The sequence below is a fragment of the Bombus huntii genome, chromosome 7 (genome assembly GCF_024542735.1).
Source record: "Bombus huntii isolate Logan2020A chromosome 7, iyBomHunt1.1, whole genome shotgun sequence".
NCBI classification, from domain to species: domain Eukaryota; kingdom Metazoa; phylum Arthropoda; class Insecta; order Hymenoptera; family Apidae; genus Bombus; species Bombus huntii.
In genome coordinates this window covers 4,556,102-4,570,868 of record NC_066244.1, presented here as the reverse complement: position 1 = coordinate 4,570,868, position 14,767 = coordinate 4,556,102, and the positions used below count along the sequence as shown (strand labels likewise).

Below are 14,767 nucleotides of genomic sequence, written 5' to 3'. Positions count from 1 at the left end.
AACCGTGTCGTGGTTCCGAAATAATTTTTCGCGCGACACCTACCGCGACTAACGTTTCTCCCACTTAATTCGCACGAAGCTCGAGCAAGGATCTCGAATCGTACGATCGCCAACGATCTCGTCGCGTCTTTTTCGCGCTCTAACGACACAGCGACCTTTTTTTCAGCGACAGTTTCGAAGGGAAAAAAGAGTTCGGAAAATGGCACGATAAAAACAAAAAATCATAAGACGACGAGGAAGAAGACGAAGTAAGGGAAAGAGACGAAACGGAGCGTATTTGGGAACGTCGACTACGTTCCGTTTCCTCTCTTCCCTGCCGCCTGCGTAATCATACACCCGCTCGCTGCCTCGTGGTAATAGGCGAGAAGAGGGCATGTATACGGAGCAAGATCCTGCTATCTCTCTCCCACTTTGTAAGCCATCTGGCGCTGAAGCGGCACGCGCTGTGAAACCAGCAAGCCGCTCGGTTTCCTCCCCTTCCATCTCCTAGCCACCGATCTACGTTTCTCTCTCCCCTTCAGCCCTCGCACTCACTCACTCTCTCTCTCTCTCTCTGCCGTCCGCTCGCGCCAACCCCCATTCAAATCCAGCTACTTGCTTCGGTCTGACCATACCACGACCGTCATCCCTTCCTTGCTCTTTCAACGCGAGAGAGCCACGCGTTAGACGAGCGAAACTCTATAAACGCAAGAGGCGAGAACGAAATGGCCGATAAACGGAACCGACCGCGGAACAAAGTCGAGCATATCACGATCACCTAGTCGTTGACTTTGTAAGTAGTTCCACCGTTTCGATATCCGATGCGACGCCATCGTGATTATCGCGATGTCTCGACTCTGAATAACCTATCTCACGAGAGAAAAATCGCACGACGAGCGTCTTTCAACTTTTATCGAACCCGGCGAGACAATGGCAAGTTGGTTCGAAACAAATCCGGTTTAGACGCGCAGCGAATTCGCGATCAACCTGTTAATCGAATTACAGATGCGTTCGTAAAACGACTCGATCAATTCCACCTCTTTGCTCGCAGGCTCTCGAATCGAAAATTGTACCCGACTGTGGCAGCGAGCGATCGACAACGAACGGATCATCGATAGGCAAAATCGATCTATCGTGAAACCGTGTTACGTAAGACGCGCGATCGATGCGAGTTTGCTACCGCGAAGCGACGCAAAACACGAAACGAGGCAGAGTCCGATTGGCAGAAAGAGAAGAACGTAATAATCGAAGGATTGATACGTCTATTAAAGTTTATTATCGACCTAACAACCACCGGACCGTATTCTTTCGAATCGTTTCTAAATTAAATCTTCGGCGAATTAAAACGTATTCGCGAACAAGTAAGTAAGAACGGCAGTGGTGTTTGTGGTGGCATCGCGAATACCAGCAGGGCGAGATAAGAAGAAGCGAGTTTCTCGAATATAATTCGAGGTGGGACAAAGTTGCGCGTACAGCGCGACGCTGTATCAACGTCGACGTCGGCGTCGACGTTCGCTAATTGGTAAGAGGCTGGTTGGCAGGCGAAGGAGAAGTTGAAACGCGATAGGCGTCGCGCGGCCGAAATATGTAGGTACGCGTAGCGGCGAGGACCGCTCGTACGCGCGAGACGAGGGAAAAAGACAAGAGGCCACGAGCCACGAGATCGGCGGCGAGGAAGACGGAAAGACGGTATGCGAGCGACGGCAAAGTTAGATGCCCGAGTCAGAGAACCCAACAGGCGGCTGTCTGTCGAGCAAAATCAATGCGTGCCGGCGACAGGGAACTTCCCCCGAGTCCCCCCGCTCGCGCTTCTTCTTCCCTCGTGGCACGCCATCCTCTTCCACCTCTGCTCGTGCCGTGACCAACCCTCTTCGCTCGCGTATCCTTCTCTCGCTGCCTTTCTCTCTCTCTCTCTCTCTCGCTTTCTCTTCTCTTTCTGCCTTTAGTTCGTTCCCTGCTGCGAATCTCCGGATATACAAACACGGTTGGTCATGCTCACCCTCGCTTCAATCCAATACGCTCGCGTTCGCATTCGCGTTACGGTTCCAGTTCCCTTTCTCATTTCCCACTTCTCCTTTCCCCTTCCCGTTCACCTTCGCCGTTACCCTCCGAAGACGTCGCTAACTCCCCCGGGGCTAATAAGCTCTACTATTTTTATCGAGGTTTTCACCTTGAACGAACTTGACGTATCTTGGCATTTGTATCGCCTGCCTGATTTCTAGGCATAACCTAGCGTCTAGCCTCCTACGAGGATACTTTTTGCGCCATGAAGCGCTAGGAAGAAGAAGATCTTTCGAAGAAGCCACAAAATTCCGTGATGAGCTTAGAAAAAGGAATTCTACGTTATTTTGCGTCGGTAAACGGAGAAGTACGGAACCAGGAGAGGGGGGGAGGGGAGAGAGAGAAGAGAGCGCGAGCAGAGCGTTACTCGAAATAAAACTAGCTGGCCGCAAGAGGTGGGCGAAACTACTCCCACGCCAGTCGGTGGTTAATTATTAACACGGGCCGACAGAGGGACCGTGCGCAGCGCGTTAAGAGGGCGCGTGTGAAGTAACGCGCTGATATATAGCTGCGTGGCGTCAACCCGATTAAGACGACCGACTTAGCGAAATCGACGCAACATCCAGCAGCGGAAACGCCGTAGCTTCTCCGATCGATCTCTATGTTCGAGAATTCTTCTCGGTAGAGGTAAGCGTGGAAACGCGCGAAGAGCGCGAACGTCGTTAAAAAGTACACAGGCGCGTATGATTTAAGAGGAAGAAAAGCGGGACCGCTTGAATCGAGACTTGGCAGCGATTTGGCGGTGGAGAATGTGCGCCAAAATCGAGCCTTTTGGCTGCGCGCCTGCCGAGAATACGTGAGCAACCCCGATGTAGAACTTCGAGCGACAAGGAGCGAGAAAAGCAGTCGATAACGTTGATATCGATTCCCAAAGGAAGAGGAAAACGAGCACTTTGCCTCTCTCCCTCTGATTGCACTCCTAGTAGCGAGAGAGCAAAGGAAGGTCGTAAAGGATAGAACTTCCCTATATACGTACACGTACACGTACGCGTACGCGTATAATACAGGCGCGAATACACACGAGCCTAGCCCCCTTTTAGTCTGCGTGTCTCTTTCCCGTGTCCGCGCTTTATTTCCCCTCTCTGTACACGGCGGTATAAGTAGACGACGATGTCCTGCCTCTGTACGCTTTCCAGGACAGGAGAATCGTGTTGACGAGAAACGACAAGGCTGGTTTCCTAATTCGAATTTAGGTGTTGGGCGGGTTGGCAAGTGGGCGCAATGCGGTGTCGCGCTGCGGGCATTTGCTCTTTCTCCTTCGATCCTTCCTTCCTTCCTTCCTTCCTTCTACTTCCCCATCGCACCCTCCTTCCTGCTTTCGCTCTCCTTCGCTTACCCCCCTGTCACTGTCAACCAGCACTACTACCCTGTCTACCAAACCACCGCGTTAAGTCTCTCTAACGTCTCCAACCACCTACTTCCTCTAAGCCAGATCGACCGACCTTAATCGACCTTTTCATCTCGGTGATCGTGTTTCGTTTGAAAGCTATTTTCTTTCCAACTTGTAACCTCTGTATTTACGCTGCAATTAGTTTACTTCTGCGGTTCATCGAAACGTTTAACCGTAAACCGTATCGTGACGTACGATCGAATCTCTCAGTGGCTTTATCCCGACTATCTGTCGCGATCTGTATAATTTATCGTTGAAAGAAATAAACGACAAATCGTCCGGTCAAATAATTAACGGGGAAATTGAGCGAATTTTGTTTTCCTGATAACCTCGAATACGTTAGTTTCGTCGGGTAAACGAATCGCACGAAGAATATTATTTATGGTCGTCGGTGCGATATTTTCACGGTTTCGCCGCTTTCTAACGCGCTTGTATCGAAAACAAAATTTGTTTCCAGCCTCTCATCGAGAATTTTACGACTGCTAAATAGCAGGTCCGCGCGATGCTGCTCTACACGATCGTCGACGCGAACTCGACGAAACTTACCTTGTGGTATGAAAGCGTGTACACGTTTGGCAAGTCAGAACGATAAAAAGAAAGGAAAGCGGAGAAGGTGTTATGGGCTAAGAGTAGCGAAGATGGAAAGTAGCTTGCCTGGGCGAGCTATTGTTCTTTGAGAAAACATGCGAACCGCGAATGCTTAAACGTTTTAGAAATTTACCGAACAACCACGTGAAAATTTCATTGGGAAGCTTTCTAGCGACTTGAAGAGCCGAGATGCTCGTTGCATGAACGGAGAAGGGAGAAAGCTTCAGCGAATTATACGTCGATGTAAACATTTTCTTGGATGTAAGATCGAAGTAAATGAACAAAAACGGGATAAAGTGCAAAGGGAAGAAAAAGAAGAAGAAAGAAAGAAAGACCATCTTCTTAGGTGATTCGCAACTGTTAGATTTTTTAAGAGCTTTCTCATCCATTCGCCCCCTACTTTTATCCTTTTCATCGCACCGACCACTCTCGCATCTTCGATACGTCGTCTCTTCGTTCAAGCACGTACATACATCCATGTATACGTATATTCTTTATCTCTTGAAATTAAATCTGTGCGAAAATACATTCGTTATCTCGACTTTAACGAAATAGCATCGTTCGATAAAGGAAAAAAGTCCAAGTGCAATGGTTAAAAGAAAGAGTAAAAGAATAGCAAAAGAAAACATACGTACACATACAGCGACGTAAAATCTAACGTATTCGTCTCAAGTAACTCTGAAGTGAATGCTTACGCAGGAGATAGCGTTCCAACGTAAACCGATAACCTTAGCGTGTCTGGCAAATGTTTGACCACATACATAATATTTTTCGTTATCTAAGACACTTGTATACTTAATCTTGCTATGTATGTATAAGCATGCATATATGGGATTATAAACGAAGAAAAAAAGTCGACTAAATAAGAAGCGTCTCGGATTTCTCGATGTATACGTTCCATTGCTTCCCCTTTCCCTTTAAATGAGAAATTCAACTAAAAGTTTGCAACGCAGAGATCGCCGTCTATATTTTCTTCGATTAAAACTTCCCTTACGAACATGTTATACGCGCAACGTGGACAGAGAACGTTTTCCACTTACCTTGTTCTTTTTCTGGAACTTTCACCGGAACCTTCTTATCCGGTGCCTTCGGTGAACAGTTTTTCCGTGCTGGTTTAACCGTTAACGTCGGTGGCACCTACGGAATATATACGAACGTTCAAAGAGTATTAATAAATTATTCATCCAGTGACACGTATCCAGCTTAGAAACCATAGTTATCGGAAAATGACTCACCACCTTCTCGGATCTTTCACCGGATGGCAATCTCGCGACAGCTGCGTCAGGGCTATCTTCCGGCGGTGGAGGTTGCACTATCCAATTGTATTCGCGTTTTTCAACGGGTAGGCCCCATCGTTCGTATTCGAGGCTTTGTGTGCGCAATGTTTCGTAACAGTCTAAACAGACCACTGCGAAATCTCCGTTTTCCAATAACAGGCTCTTTTCAGGTTGTCTGTGATATCTCAGGAAAGGAAAGTCCTTCACGAGTAACGCTCTGACGCGTTTCCTATACGTCGTAATACCACAAACGTAACAGCAGTAATCATGCGTGTTGTATTGCCTTTCCGCGGCATTCGCTTGTTGACCACTCGGAAGAGATTCGTAACGACGCCACTGCGCCAAAAGAGAATGATAACAGAATGTGCATACCAGCGCGGAACCGTCTTCCCTAAGTTGCTCGGCGTTCGGCGGAGACTGATGACGCAGTAATTCAGGGAAAAACGGTGCGTTACGACCCTGAGGCCGACCATACAACACTCTTGCGAGGGTTAAATCACTATGCAAGCCACACAAGAAACAATATATAGAACTGCTCGATGTGCCTGGGTTACTACCGAACGTTCGATCCGAACTAGAACTCGGTGGGGTGGCGATTGATCGATTCACGTCGCCGTTTGGATGTGGACTAGGAATATCATACCTAAAAGACGACGATAATAAAGATTCGAGAGAAAAACGGCGAATACCATGAAAAGGTTGTCGAAAGATTTTACTTGTACAGCGACTAACCTGCGACGTTCTAAAGGAACTCGTTCAGCATCCATACTTTCCCATTGTTGGGCGAGATGATTCACGCAGTGAGTACAAGCTAACACCCTACCGTGACTATCCATACAGGCATTTTCCGATGTACGTGCCATTCCCCTTAAACATGGAAAATGCATAGCGTGCGAATTCATTCCTTCCGGACTCGTAGACAACCTTTCAACGACAAACAAACGTAACGATTAATACCCATACAAACAATGAACGATCAACGTACGTAACAAAGAATAACGGCAACTCTGAAAATCGTACCATTTCATGTGAGAACGAGGATACAATCTCTCACAAATATAGCACCTATAGTTTTGGCCGAGAGCAACGGTCCCATTTTCGGCGGGCCCGTTGTTCGGAGAGTTTCGTTGCCCAGGGGTGGATCCTTTTATCGTTGCGCTACGTTGTCTGTTCGTGGCAACGCTCGATTTGTTCAAATCGTACGGTTTGAAACGAATATCACTGCCAGCGGAATTGGCTGGGGACTTTGACACCACCGGTCTCGGAGAAGGACCCCGTTGTCGAAAATCCACCATCTGCATACACGCTTGACCCTCGCGATTTTCTTCGCTAAATAATTGCTGTCTTTCTGGCAAATGTTTGTAACAATCGGAGCATATTTGCACCATTCCCTGAGGGCTAATAGGACTAGCTCCTTTCGGAGGTCTCAGAGAATAAATAAAAGGATAGTACGTTTCCTTTTCGGGATTACGACAGCAGTAAATAAGTCTAATATTTTGCGAAGAGTAGTCAAGCGCGCAAGTGTAACAGGTAAAGGTAGTTGCTTCTATTATAGGTGCTTGCCGTTTACGAAGCGTATAATTCCGATCGCCGTGTGGAACTCCTTGGTCGGTATATTCCTTCCATTGCAATAGAAGATGATTTTGACACGCCGAACAGGCCTATAACCGAGGAAACGAATTAAATCCTAAGTACAGGAATTACACAGGCGATTAACAAGAAATAACGAAGATGATAGACATACTTGTACACGCCCAGCGCTATCCATTGGTCGGCTCCTACTTGGTCTTGGATGAAGCATTAGCGAAGGAAAAAATGGCGAGGGACTGGCGGAAGGATGCGGCGGGGTTGGCAGTGGTTTTGCTGCAATGTGACTAAGTGATCCTCGCGTGAACTCATCCCCACATACGTAGCAGACTTCCGTAACCGAATTTTTATCTGGCATCGAGAGATCTAAGATATCGGTGCCGGCACTCGACGTCGATCCTCCGCTGTAAATGGCTGTAATCGTTCGATTAAAACACAATTAAATATCATGTCTATAAGTAAACACCGAAAAATGTAATTCTTGCCTAAGTAACGAACGTAAATTAGTGCTTACGTTGAGGTTGTGGTGGTAAAGCTGGTTGCGGTGCAGGTGAACTCCTAGGTGCATGTCTTAAATCCAATGCCGCTTCGTTCGATATTCTCGAATCTTCTACAAGCTGTCGAGGACTTTGTAACCTTTGATGCGGCGATTGCAGTCTTTGATGGGGAGATTCCATTGCAAGCCTCGCTTGTTCCAAGTGTCTGTGCGTTTCTGCTGTATTAGAATGTGGTCTTGGCAGTTCAATGGAATTCGATGATGGCCTTGTCTGTTCCACTCTAGGCGATGGTGAATTTAGCGGAAGTCGCGGAGAGATTCCAATCGGTCGGTTTTCGGGTCTGAGCTGCGGAGTTTGGTCATTGGTTAAGCCCAGGACTTGAGCCGCGTATTCCCCTTGAAGAGCCATCTCAGCTCCCGTAAATGGACCACCGTCGCATCTTTTTAACCAATAAATTCGTTGACTATGTGGTCTAGCATCCTGTTCGTAACTCTCCCATTGTTGTAACAGCAAGGCGTAGCAAAGACTGCATGCCTTGACCGCTCCGCTTCTAGCTCCCTCACCACGATACCCATTAGGTGGTTCATGGGATTCAAGAAATGGAAAGTAAGGTTCGTTCGGTGCACCACCCGGACTTGGTTTCACTCTCAGCCAATATTGTTCCCCGTGGCCTATCGTACCGCAAACGAAACAAACCCTGGCACCTCCTGTATCCTCTGAGGATGAGTTCGGTTGTGGGTTTGCAAGTGATTGCCCGTCAAGTCCCGGCTCATTTTTCACATATAGATTACCTTCCATCATGTCAGGAAACCATTGGGTCTCTTCAATGCCCTCTTATATATCTCTGTTTGGCACACATATACGATCACAAGTTACAATAACCGACAAAATTTTTGAATTTTGCAAATATCTGTAAAATAAAAATACATCTTGTTAGTCTATAACCTTTTATTATTATTATTATTATTATTACTATTACTATTACTATTACTATTACCGTTACTGTTACCGTTACTACTATATGTCTGAAATGAAAAGCATAATAGCAACGATTCGTACAACTGATGCCTCGTATGAAATATAGATGATAAGGAGCATAAAAGGATGCGAGGAGTATCATTTTAAAATGCTTCGCAGGATCTGATTGTATATTAATAAGTTTATCAGAGCATAATTGTAACCCTATTCTTTATCTAGCATAGAAAAAAAATTCAATTCTTGCGAGCACGAAGAAGCAGATTTATTTAATTACATAATATGTATTAATAACTCTGTGGATTAACCAACTGTCGTACAAACAGAATTTTACAATCGACAAAATTGACTCTTTCTTCTTCTTAATTACGTTTGATCGTAATAAGGTAAGATCAACTCTGATACAGCCTTAAAACCTACGTTATTTCAATCATAACAGTATGCAAGGTGCAGAAGGGTACAAGTAAACAAAAATGTTGGAATGTATATTTGAAAGCCGTCATGATAAATCAAACTAAATTTTCCAAAATACTATATTATTGCTCAGAAAATGGTTATTTCGAACGGTAAATAGGACGTATTGTTAACCGTTGTACACTCTTATCGTTTGTGAGAAGTATTGCAACGCACGATGCTTTTAGAATACCGTAACATGTGGTATTTTTGGAGCGTTGCTACATCGACGTTTACCGACACCGACCATAGAACACTTTTTCGGATATCGGCAATAGTAAAAGAAATTAAGGGATGGCCGTTCCGTTTGTATCGTGTTTATGGTGATTTCGTATGGAATATAATTTAAGCACACAGGTAAGAATGAAACACGAGCACGGATCAAAGGTAAGCACTATCGAAGAAATCGATCGGATTATGCATTTTTCAATGACGAGAACACAGTTACCAGCAGATACAGGAAAGTTTGTGGAATATTTTTTATTTTTTTTTTTTTGCAAACGGGAAGGAATTACGAATACGGTTAAAAATGTTTAAGGTAATGGTTGCGTACTGAATAGAACCAATTTGTATATTCGGGTTTTCGCGATTGAGATTCAGTCGAATTAAACGATGGAAAATCGGAATAATTGAAAGTAAAATTACAGGAATTTTGACGGTGAGATAAAAGGAATAAATGTAGAAAAGGGATGTTGGATATCGCAGACAAGGCATCCGTGCACTCTCCTCGCTACCGAAATACGCACCCACAGGCACTTTCGTATGCACACTTTACGTTTTACATAAAACACTCACATTTTCACAGTTCGGATTGGGTAACCACCACATCGCTACTTTGTGGTGGTAATTTTGATTGGCGATACGTATTACTTAGGCGAAGCAGAGCTTCCTTATCTCGGATTCTAGTCTCTGCCATACGTGGTCGAACACCACACCGAGTTGCGGGGTGTCACCTTCGAAATAACGTTGTGCTTCGTTACACTCATATTTACATGCACAGTGTATCGTCTAACACGACCCGAACCCGTACTACACTGTCGCATACATCAAGAGTACAATAAAAGAAGTTGCTCGACTATGAAAAATACATTTTCTGATGGCACAGGACCGCGACTTTGGCTCAATTCACCGCCATGTTGCAAAATTGCGACCTGCTTCCCATGATGCCACGCAGCTTCGTCATATGACAATGCCGCTGCGTGAACCAATTGAAATGTACGACGCGTGCGCAGATATCGCACATCCTAACTCAACTGCTGCTCGGCATTATTTGGCGCCACATTAAAAATTTTTCCACTTAAACGGTGCTTTCTATCTACATATGCTCTTTGTTATCCGTTTTATTCGCATCGTAAAAATCGTTTAATCCGAATTCGATCGACTTAAACGTTAAACGTAAGAAAGATAGTTTCTCGACGAAAAGATTTTTAGAAGCGTCGTTCAAATATCATGGAATTGTAGGATCTGCGAGAATCGGTGAAAATTAAAATACGAGATACAAGTTTAAATATAAATAAACGATCCAGTTGCCGATTAATCGGTGCATTAATCCTTGGATCGATATGTTTAGACTTGCAACCTGTTGTTTATTGGTTACACGTAAAGATATTTGTTTCAAAATTCATCTTTATTCCGTTTATCCGTCCGATTAAACCCACCAAAGTTTTATTTACGTGTCCGTACGTACGGTAAAATGATTAAAATGAGAAATAAAGAAGTACGAGATTAATTTTTATCTCGCGTGTAAGATACAATGGGTACACGTTCATTGAACTTTCCATTGAATTTAACTCGCAAAAAATTATAAAAAGATTTAGTACAAAAAGTCGTTTACGACAAACTACACTCCGATATCAGCAAAGTGATTTCGTTGCACGAAAGTAATCGACTTACAATTAGACGCGGCATGTATCCTTCTTTGCATCCGTTTTCAACATTGGGAGAAGGCATGTGGAACAAATGAGAATAAAGGGTATACAGCGGTTGATGTTTTATAATATTTAATCAACAGGTTGGGACACTGTACCTTTATAATGCTAAAAATTATTTTTTATAGTGTGTATCGGTCTCATATGTATACACCACTAATCAAAGTGGAATCCTGATATAATACTAAAAAATAATTGGAAATACTTTAAAAATACTCTTTGCAAATGATAATTCTTAAAAATCCATTCTCTCGTATATCTCTCACATTTCTACCTTACAGATCTAACAATTACAATGATTTGAAATTTCTTCGCATTTATACAGAGAGTTAATCACAAATATTTGTTGTTGTTTTTTTTTTATCATAACGATGTTATCGTTGTAATTATTATTATTAAACTTACATATATCGAGTAAACGCATAACGGTGGTACAAATTGTCTCCATCCTCGAGACCACGGACCATCGACATTACATGTATACGTATAAAACGGTTTTTTTTTATAGCTCGTGCTTGGAAAAAATGATCATCCAACGAATAAAAGCCCATCAACGTTGAACGTCGACAACGTAATCGGAGAATTTTGAAGAAAGTATTTTTATTTCCGGTCATGAAGAAATACAATGCACCGATACGCCTGCTTAACTTTGTATTTGAATATTATTGTTGTATATCTATTACACTTGCGTTTTCATAGAACCCTTCGGATCGATATTTGACTTAGAAAAGCAGCGTAATCACGATTTTCGCAACAACGATAGGATAGAAAAATACTAAAGGAAACTAAGTGACATATATAGATGAGAGACGCGAAGCGCTACGAATGTCAGGAAAAAAGGGATTACGCTACGCCGACTTAACGCTACTGTTTCTTCCCTTATGAATAATTACGAACTAGATCTGTGTTGCATTGATGAATGACTATAACAATTTCTTTGACTTTCATTCTCCCTGGTATCCTCTGTTTCGACAAGCATTCGAGTCTCCTGGAATGCTAGCCACGGATGTTGCACGATAGACGAGTCGTCGATCGAGGACGAGAAAGAAGAACGATGTCTCGCGAGTAGACGATATAAATAATATGTTGCGATATTTGCGTTCTATTTATTTATTTATTTTTTTTTTTTTTTTTTTTTTTTTTGATCGGAAACAGCCTTTTCTCGCGTGCACCTTTGAAACGGACTATCATCGATGTCACGTCAATTGTCTTTTGCATGCAAAGCACATCGATTAACATATGCATTTCTTTTATTACGATTCTCTTACTTAAAAGATGGCATTCGCACCGAGTTTGTTAAATCAGATTTGACATTTGGCGAACTCGTGACTTTTACTCGCTTGACCCTATCGAGGGGTTATCTCACTTTTTTATGTACATATAAACAGATATTACCGTAACAAGGTTTCCTTCTTGTACAAGACGTTTCAAAGGAGAGATAACTCGTAGCGTGGTATCTGCGTGTCGTCGGCCTGTCGACTTCTCGGATCGTGGAAATTCTATTTACGTAGGCCATTCGTGACAATAAAATTGATACAATTATCGCGGGTCGCTCTCAATGAAGAAAATTTTATCGCGCTAACGATCGATCAATGGATGACCTAATGATCGAGTGACGTGAGATTCGAGTGACTCGGATGAAACGTCTTCTAGAAGAAGGGGAGCGTTATAGCAGTCGTTTTATAAACCATATCGCGTATGCATAATGAATACGCTATATTGAAAATACGAACGGTCATCGATTTTAATAAACCCCAGTGGCCTACCGCCGTATCTAAACGAAGGTTGAAGTACGTACGAAAGAACGAAAGAAAAGAGGACATGATCTATCTAAGAGGAACGAAAGTATCCGAGAAGCGTTATAAACGACACTTAAATAAAATGAGAAAACTCGTTGGTCCGACTGTCGATAAAAGTAAACACATGTATATACGACGCATTAAACTTTTCAATAAAACAAAATATACTACTCTCTCTTGGAAACAATGACAGCATCGTTTTTCAAAGATCAACGCTGCTAATAGCACTTTTCGGTCGCGGGATTAAGACAATATTGTTATTATTCGATTAACAAGTATACATGTATCGTGTAACATTATTACAATTACATTGTAGATACGTATTTAAACGAGAGAGAGAGAGAGAGTTTATTTATTTACGAACTAGATTCATTGAAACGAAATTTCAGTTAATGCCCGATCGACTGAACTCCCGTCGAACGAAACCACGCAAACTCTTATTATTCGAACGAGGAAGCGAACGTGATCTTGTTATACGAATTATTCGCCTTTGAACGGGCTCGGTTAAACAGAGTCGTATTCTTCGGTTTTTCGAACGTTACGGGCAACGTCGCGTTTCTTCGTCACGGTGGCGACAAATCATTCGCGTTTTTGCGGTGTTGGAACGAACGAAAGAAGAAAAAAGAAAAATTGATCGTCGTACGGATAACACGAACGTACGAACGTACGATTTTCGCGTAAATCAAAGGAATAATAGGACAAAAGGGAAAGACAGAGATAGTACGATAGCAGAGACGGGAGAAAAACTCAATGCGTTCTCTGGATCCGGCAAGCAAAGATTCCAGAGAAGAATCTTCGAGAAGCGTGGAACTTGTTGCAACGACGTTCTCAGATATCGTTACCGTTTACCACGGATCTTTCGGTTGGTAAGCTTCTCTTTTGAATTTCCTCGGTAGAAGAGTTGCCGTAACTAGGTTCGATGGATTCCGAGAGCAATTTCGGATTGTGCTTGTCGACGTGCGTTAGCTCGATCGGAAGATATATCGTGCGACAATGGTCGATGTCGGCTCGACAGAGAGGACAACGTTCGCATCGCCTGGCGCAATCCAAGCAGGCTACCGCGTGTCCGCACGGAAACAAGGCAGTGTCCAAACTACGGTCCATGCAAATGCGGCACAGCATCGCGTCCAACAATCTCGTTAGACATTCTCGAGATTCCTGAAAATCGAACAATGCGAAACAGTTGTTTTTCTGGTTGGTCGATCGGTCGTTCTTCCGACTCCCGATCGATATCCTCGATACGACGAAATACCTTGCATTTCGGATCCTCGCAGTCTCCGCAATCCTGCTTCTGCAAAATTTCCTTCTCCTCCGGCAGGCTAACGGTCGCAGCTTCGCAGTAGAGAGCGCGCCGTGCGTTGTCGTACACCTCTCGGCACGTTCTGCGAATATCGAACACGTATTTCTTTCCTAAAGTGGAATCCTCGTTGAATATCGAGATAATGGTGCCCTGTACGTACAAAGAAAATAACGGAATGAGTCGGTGTCGAGCGTCGATGTCGTCGTTGCTTTCAAATACCTTCAAGTCGCGTATAAACTGCGCCGTAACCGCGCTCCTGACCGTCTCGCAGCTATAAAACGCGTGCTTCTCGGTAATCGCCCGGTAAAGTCCACTGGCGGATTGACTCGAGTCTAATTTGAAATTTAACGACGTCTCCTCGCCGTCGAGCGAGAGGTAGACTAAATGAAACATTCGACGTTGAGTCGTTGCGCTTTGTATCGCCGTATATGGTATGCTGTAAAACAAACAGGACGATAATCGCGTTGCGTAAAATCGCTACTGCGTGTTAATGGATGGATAAAAAGTTGGTCGGGTAAAAGCGCGCCAGATACCGCTAACGACGAGTTCGCACGCGACGGCTGGCAATGCGCTGCGTCGAAAGCGGTAATGCTCGAGCAAAGCTTCGAAACCAAAGACGAGTTTCGACGAGTTGGACGAGAGACGGCGCTTCTTACCGATCGAGAATCAAGTTAGCCAACGACAAAACTTACTACTTACTTTTGCGTTTCCTCGTCGTGATTACGATAAACCGTGATACCATGAGGTCCGACTCCGATCATCGACACTCCGTTGTACCCGAATTTACTGTGAAACATCTCCTGGCCGAACGTATCCAAATTCGATATCTCCTTCAGCAACCAATACTCGGCTGTGGAGGTTTTCATCGCCTGGCGACAGAAGAAAGAAAAAGCGTGGACGAATTGCGTCGACGAGGAGAATCGAGGAAACGTG

General features: G+C 44.0%; 2 protein-coding genes across 4 annotated transcripts in view; both read right to left on the bottom strand.

Annotated features, from left to right (window-relative positions):
• LOC126868010 (uncharacterized) overlaps positions 1–9,961 on the bottom strand; it is a 46,842-nt gene extending 36,881 nt beyond the window's left edge. The window contains exons 1-7 of one of the 2 annotated variants that reach the window (XM_050623130.1): positions 9,603–9,961; positions 7,397–8,289; positions 7,040–7,296; positions 6,316–6,956; positions 6,028–6,219; positions 5,254–5,938; positions 5,059–5,155 (exon numbers count right to left, since the gene is read on the bottom strand). In XM_050623130.1, coding sequence (XP_050479087.1) covers positions 5,059–5,155; positions 5,254–5,938; positions 6,028–6,219; positions 6,316–6,956; positions 7,040–7,296; positions 7,397–8,180 — 2,656 coding nt within the window. In that variant the 5' untranslated portion in view covers positions 8,181–8,289; positions 9,603–9,961. The remainder of the gene's footprint in view (positions 1–5,058; positions 5,156–5,253; positions 5,939–6,027; positions 6,220–6,315; positions 6,957–7,039; positions 7,297–7,396; positions 8,290–9,602) is intronic. The other variant, XM_050623131.1, reaches the window with a different exon arrangement.
• Positions 9,962–11,835: 1,874 nt separating this feature from the next.
• The window catches only part of LOC126868023 (E3 ubiquitin-protein ligase MYLIP), a 39,826-nt gene continuing 36,894 nt past the window's right edge, over positions 11,836–14,767 (bottom strand). For both annotated transcript variants that reach the window (XM_050623165.1, XM_050623166.1), the window contains exons 4-7: positions 14,534–14,703; positions 14,054–14,270; positions 13,787–13,984; positions 11,836–13,692 (exon numbers count right to left, since the gene is read on the bottom strand). In XM_050623165.1, the coding sequence (XP_050479122.1) occupies positions 13,363–13,692; positions 13,787–13,984; positions 14,054–14,270; positions 14,534–14,703 (915 nt within the window). In that variant the 3' untranslated portion in view covers positions 11,836–13,362. The remainder of the gene's footprint in view (positions 13,693–13,786; positions 13,985–14,053; positions 14,271–14,533; positions 14,704–14,767) is intronic.